The 7,027-nt window shown below is 42.1% G+C and overlaps 1 protein-coding gene across 1 annotated transcript in view; it reads left to right on the top strand.

The window, feature by feature from the left end:
- Slc15a1 (solute carrier family 15 (oligopeptide transporter), member 1) overlaps nucleotides 1-7,027 on the top strand; it is a 27,322-nt gene that overhangs the window by 3,453 nt on the left and 16,842 nt on the right. Inside the window, exons 4-7 of the mRNA XM_013022963.1 lie at nucleotides 805-904; nucleotides 1,420-1,510; nucleotides 3,724-3,801; nucleotides 5,391-5,473. Of these exons, the coding sequence (XP_012878417.1) occupies nucleotides 805-904; nucleotides 1,420-1,510; nucleotides 3,724-3,801; nucleotides 5,391-5,473 (352 nt within the window). The remainder of the gene's footprint in view (nucleotides 1-804; nucleotides 905-1,419; nucleotides 1,511-3,723; nucleotides 3,802-5,390; nucleotides 5,474-7,027) is intronic.

Below are 7,027 nucleotides of genomic sequence, written 5' to 3' on the forward strand. Positions count from 1 at the left end.
GCAAAAAGAAAAAAGCCAGAAGTGGCGCTGTGGCTCAAGTGGTAGAGCGCTAGCCTTGAGCTGAAGAGCTGAGGGACAGCGCCCAGGCCCAGAGTTCAATTCAACAGATCAAACACTCATAGATAACCTAGAAAATACACAGAAGTAAATTACGATAAATAACCTAGTCCCATCACATGGTTTCAACAATAAATCATGGCTCTGTTTCATTGTAGTTTTTTTCTACATTATAAGCTGATTAAGGTTGTACTATAGAACCAAGATTCTGCTTTTCATTACCACCTTAATGTCATTTATGACTATTGTGAGTCTACCTTGATTATACAAGACACAGTCTTATGTTTCTTCAAGTAACATTTCCTTGGTTTGTGTGTGTGTGTGTGTGTGTGTGTGTGTGTGTGTGTGTGTGTGTGTGCACACGCACGCATATATGCATGTGTTCTGGAGACTGAACCCAGCACCTTGTACATGCTAAGTATATGCTCTACTGCTGAGCTTTACCTGCCCCTTAATTAAAATATCTCATTTGCACGTTCTTTCACTGGAAATGATAAAGCTACAAAAGAACTTTGTTCAGATTTTAAGGTAGTTCTTTCCTTTTCCTAGATGGCACAATTTTAGACAAATTTATACAATGTTCCGTGGAGTTCAAGTTTTCATTCCACTCTTAGACTGCATGCTTGTGAACTATCCTTATAGAAAAATTCAGCCTCTTCCTAGGTTGAACCCTGTACCTGGTCCTCTAAGGGCAGTTGCGGGGAGGCTCCCACTTCTACAGACCTTTCACCTTGACCCTTTCCCCAGGGCACTGTCCATGATCGGCCTGGCCCTGATAGCACTTGGTACGGGAGGAATCAAGCCCTGCGTGTCAGCATTTGGTGGTGATCAGTTTGAAGAAGGCCAGGTAAGAGCGTGCCCCTCCACAGCGTCCAGACCAGTGAATGACAGCCCCCAGGAACCAATGGCCCTGATGCTAAGTCTGTTCTCCATCCCATTCTTCTCCAGTACGATACTGTCCCATGCTAGTGGCTCACACTTGTAATCCTAGCTACTCAGAAGACTAAGATCATGGTTCAAAGCCAGCCTGGGAAGAAAAATCTGTAAGATTCTTATTTTAAATTAACCACTGAAAATGGTGGTTAATTTAAAGTGGAGGTGTGGCTTAAGTGGTAGAGTGTAGGCATAAGCCAAAAATGCAAGGCCCTGAGTTCAAGCTCCATCATTGGCACCAGACGAAGAAGAAGAGAAGGAAGAGGAGAAAGAGAGGAGGAGGAGGAGATCACATGTGTGGTCAGATAGAAGCTAGTGAGGTCATCAGTGGGGTCAGATATGAGCTGAGGCACATATCTGGTGCACAGGTCAGCTACTTCATTGATGACTTACAGATAGATAAAGTCTAACTTGTCCTTTCTGTGACAGGAAAAACAAAGGAACAGATTTTTCTCCATCTTTTACTTGGCCATTAATGCTGGAAGTTTGCTTTCTACGATCATCACTCCCATACTCAGAGGTAAGGAATATCTGGATGAGACATTTATTCTCCTTCTTTTAATTGGGAGGAGGAAAGTCCGATTTTAAAAAAGAAAAGCTAAACTTTTGTTTTGTTGGTTTTGTTTAGACCTATCTTTAGTTTAACTGTCAGATGTGCAGCTAATCATATCTGATACCTTAGTCCAATAACCACTGAAGAAGCTAATACATCCTTACCGCAGGCATCAATTTTCCAGGTTTTTACTAATGCAAAGTCTCTAGATAGGCATCCAGAAGTGTATCAGGAAGAATGTCTAGTGAGCCGTCATGTACAATCAGCCTTCAAGCTCAGCTCCCAGTGATGGCTCTGTAAGTTGGGAAGACCTTAGCAGACAAAATTTTGTTCTTTGATTTCTCATCATCTCAAGTATTTCTTAAAGAAAAGCCTTGACACAGAGACTGAGAACAGAATCAAATAGCACTATCAGCAACTCTCTTTGTGGTTACTCGAGTGTATGAACAGTTTGTGTATTTCTGACGCTGAAGGGAAGAAGTGGTATTATTTGGAACAAAAACATGGGGCCTCCAGTTGAATCAGATGAAATTATGAGACAGAATATTTTTAGAAATTCATGTGTTTCTGCACATGAATGATAGACACTTAAACAACGTATCAAGTTGGTTTTTAAGCAAGTTTAAAGCTTTGTTGAGTTATAGTCACTCTCCTTTCCCACTTCAGGTTTGTCTGGGGTATGGTTACTATGCATGTCTGCAGTATAGACTATGTTAAAAGATGACATTAAAGTCATGACTCTTATTAACATAAGGCGAACATGTGATAAACATTCACTATTAATTAGTGAGGGAATGGAAAGTTGTTGCAATCAATTCAAAGAAGAATTTTATCAACAGAGTTTTATTATTTTTTAATAATACTAAGTTTTGAACTCAGGATCCCAGTCTTGCTAGGCATGTGCTCTACCATTTGACTCATGCTTCCAGCCCTCTTTGCTTTAGTTATTTCTCAGATAGAATCTTCTACTTTTGTTCAGGGTCAGCCTCAGACATGATCCTCCTACCCCTCCTACCATGTAGCTAGAACTACAGACATATATCATCATGCCCATCTTGTTTTTTTTTTTTTTTTTTCGGTCGTGGGGCTTGAACTCTGGGCCTGGGCGCTGTCCCTCAGCTCTTCAGCTCAAGGCGAGCGCTCTACCACTTGAGCTACAGCGCCACTTCCGGTTTTCTGGTGGTTTATTGGAGATAGGAGTCTCACGGTCTCTCCTGCCCGGGGTGGCTTTGAACCGCGATCCTCAGATCTCAGCCTCCTGAGTAGCTAGGATTACAGGCGTGAGCCACTAGCGCCCGGCCCCATCTTGTTTTTGAGATAGGGTCTTGCTACCTTTTTGCTGAGGCTGGCCTTGAACCACAGTCCTCCTTTTTCTGCCTCCCAAGCAGTGAGGACTATAAACATCAGTTATTGTTACTTGTAATGCAAAACATTTTCATGACTATCGCTTTTCTATCAACTAACTTCTTTCCCTACATAATTGTGAAATAGTCAGACAAAGTCAAAATCTTCGTAGAATCAGATCATTATGGGGAGCTTCAACATCCCACTGAAAAGGTTCACAGTAATCTCTGTTGCATAAATATGTTTTTGAACCAACCCCAGGATTTCAGTGCTAAAGTAGCTTTCAGTCAGAGGGTAGCAAACTATCACAGACCAAATGCAGAAACCCAGACAAGACCATTCATTTAAAAATGACTGATTTGTCCCTACAAAGATAGAGGCCATGAGATATGAGAGAGATAAAATGGTCCCCAAAGCCTAATAATTAACAATCTGGCCTTTCCCAGAAAAACTTCAACCTCTGTCCTAGGTAATATCTAAATGTCACCTAATACCATAAATGTAGGGTCATACAATATTGACTTTCCAGTGTAGTTTTGCTTTAACTGGGTTCCATGCATTTGAATTACTATATCCAGTTCCAGCCTCACCTTGGAAAATCCACAGAAATAGGAGCCCACTGGCTCTGTGGGTGACCCAGTGTCACATATGTATGTAGGGGCTGAGGTTACAATCTATTGTCTCCTACAATGCAGCAGTGTTCAGCTGTTAAGGGTTAAGTCTAGAAAGTTACATAAAAACAAGTTCTGCTAACCAGTGAGGAACTTTTAGCAATGGAAACTATGTATCCATTAATGATAACACAATGATATTTTAATCTTGTCATTTCTTTCTAGTTCAACAATGTGGAACCCAAACTTCTTGTTACCCACTGGCCTTTGGAGTTCCTGCTGCTCTCATGGCTGTATCCCTGAGTAAGTAAAAATCAGTTGAATTAGCTGGGCATCAGCGACTCATGCCTGTAATTCTAGCTACTCAGGAGGCTGTGAGAATTGTGATTTGATGCCAGCCAGGGCAGGAAAATTATCTATAATGAGAATTGTGATTTGATGCCAGCCAGGGCAGGAAAATTATCTATAATTAACCACCAAAAACCCAAAAATGGAGATGTGGCTCAAGTGGTAGAGCATCAGCCTGGAGCAAAAAAGCTAAGCGAAAGTACTGAGTTCAAGCCCCAGTACCAACACACACACACACACACACACACACACACACACACACACAGTAGTAGGTCAAAGGAAATGTATATTCAACCCATTGACATCTTTACTGTCCTGTTTGGGAGGATGGTGGGCATTGGGCAAAAATATAAATGAATGCCTTTCATCCAGGAGGGATGCCTTAGAGTTAGCACTTGTCAAAAATCTCAGACCTTCCAGGCACCAGTAACTCATGTCTGTAATCCTAGATACTCGGGAGGCTGAGATCTGATGATCATGGTTCAAAGCCAACCAGGGCAGGAAAGTCCATGAAACTCTTATCTCCAATTAATCACTCAGAAAACTGAAAGTGGCACCATGGTTCAGGTGGTAGAGTACTCACCTTGAGCTGAAGAGCTCAGGGACAGCGCCCAGGCCCAGAGGTCAAGCCCCACAACTGACAAAAAAGAGAAAGAAAGAAAGGGGAAAAGAATCTCAGGCCTGCTAGACACTGATGGCCCATGTCTGTAATCCTAGCGACTCAGGAGGCTCTAAGGATCACAGTTCAAAGCCTGCCAAATGGGAAAGTTCACAAGATTCTATCTCCAGTAAACTACCAAAAGGACAGAAATGAAGCTATGGCTCAAATGGTAGAGTGCTAACCTTATAGCAAAAGAAGTTCAGGGACAGTGCCCAGGCCCTATGTCTGAGCCCCATGACCAACTGAAAGAGAGAGAGAGAAAGAGAGAGAGAGAGAGAGAGAGAGAAAAGGAAGGAAGGAAAAAAGGAGGGAGGGAGGGAAAAAGGGAAGGAAGGAAGGAAGGCACTCCATGGCAGAATAGTCTCCTTGAAGAGCTGCTTCATTAATTGTAGCCACATTTCTGTACTGTGCCATAGAAGAATTCTGCCACATAGGAGTAAAGTTTCAACAGACTAATTATGTTTCTCTGAACATGGAAAAGGAGAAAAATGATAAGGAAATTTTTCTCAGCATTGCCTCCCAGAACATTATAGCTATGTTTATTGTCTTTGTGGAGGGTAGATCCTTATATCCTTTGTCTACCTGTAACAGATAGAACTGGGGCTAAAACAGCTGTGGGGCTTTGATTTCAGTTATTATCTTGTTTAGAAGTAAGTGACTAACTTAAGGAAGAGCTGGATCCTTTATTATAGGAGAGGAAGCTCTTTTGACACCAGACAGTGTCATATCTTGTTCTGATATACAAACACGAATGCCTGCTACCTCCCATCAGCTTCTCAGACCCCAAGGCAGCTCCAGATAATAACTGAAATCAAAGCCCTCTCTTGGGGTGCAGGTAGGCCTGGCAATCTCCATATTAACACATCTCCTTTTCCCTGTACAGTTGTATTTGTCATTGGCAGTAAGATGTACAAGAAATTTCAGCCACAAGGGAACATAATGGGAAAAGTAGTCAAGTGTATTGGCGTGAGTATTTCTCTGGCTGTCTTTCAGTGATGTGGAATCACCCCAGGGCCTCTGGCTTCCTTCACATGAAGATGCAATGGAGCTTTGACTTTTCTTTAAACATATTTTTAATATTTTTGCCCATTTTTATAAATTTCAAATTAAGGAACCAATTTCTTATAAAATTCGCCAGATAGAAAAATAAACAAATGGAGAAAATGATCTTTTTTTAAAAAAGGTGACATCAATCAAGATGCCTTGTATTCAAAACTGATTTGTTGAATGGTATGTAACTCCTTTATACAACTACTTACTGATTTTTTTTCTGCTTATGTGGTGCTGAGGAATCGAACCCAGGGCCTCAGGCATGCAAGGCAAGCGCTCTACCACTGAGCCACCTTCCCAGCCCCTTAATGATGTTTTTGAACTTCAATTTAAAATAATAAATTAATTTTTAAAGTACCCAAATGGAACTCAAAAATAAATAAAAAGGAAGGAATAGAGCTGGCTTTTGAAGCATGTGAAAGAAAAACAAATCAAAGTGACTCCTCATTTATCCAAATGGCAAGCAAGGCCTGATGCTTTTCAGGGAGCAGTGACACAGAAATAGGGAGAGTTGGTTGAGTTTGGTGGTGAGAATCATGGGGTCTCAAGCCCTGGGAGGTGGGCTCCACCGGGCCACAGATATTTTCTTATAAGTGTATTTTTGTGTAGTGGACTCTTATGCTACTGTTTTTAGAACTGATGCTTAATTCAGTTATTAGAGAGATATTAGGGATGTTTGCAGCAGCCTGCTCTGTAGATTGAATCTATCAAGCATGAACTTCGTAAACTTTAAATACAGATTGTGTATTTCTGATTTTAAAAATTAGCGTGAAAAAAGAATATAAAAAGCCAGGCTCTGGTAGCTCACACCTGTACTCCTAACTACTCAGGAGGCTGAGATCTGAAGATCACAGTTCAAAGCCAGCCCTGACAAGAAAGTCCCTGAGACTCTTATCTCCAATTAACCACCAGAAAACCAGAAGTGGCGCTGTGGCTCAAGTGGTAGAGTGCTTGCCTTGAGCTAAAGAGCTGAGGGACAGCACCCAGGCCCAGAGTTCAAGACCTACAATTGACTGAAAAAAAAAAAAAAAGAGTTTTTAGGACTGAGAATGTGGCTCAGTGGTAGAGTGCTTGCCTAACATGCAGGAAGCCCTGGGTTTGATTCCTCAGCACCATATAAACAGAAAAAGCCAGAAGGAGTGTTGTGGCTCAAGTGGTAGAGCACTAGCATTGAGCAAAAAGAAGCTCAGGGACAGTGCTCACGCCCTGAGTTCAAGCCCCAGGACTGGCCAAAAAAAAAAAGCATTTTTACATTCTTTTTTTTGGGGGGGGGAGGGGGTCCGGTCATGGGGCCTGAACTCTGGGCCTGGGCGCTGTCCCTCAGCTCTTCAGCTCAAGGCTAGCACTCTATCACTTGAGCCACAGCGCCACTTCCAGCTTTTTTTTCTTTTTGCTTACATGGTGCTGAGGAATCGAACCCAGGGCCTCAGGCATGCAAGGCAAGCACTCTACCACTGAGCCACCTTCCCA

This window comes from Dipodomys ordii, unplaced genomic scaffold, assembly GCF_000151885.1.
Source record: "Dipodomys ordii isolate 6190 unplaced genomic scaffold, Dord_2.0 Scaffold65, whole genome shotgun sequence".
Lineage (NCBI taxonomy): Eukaryota > Metazoa > Chordata > Mammalia > Rodentia > Heteromyidae > Dipodomys > Dipodomys ordii.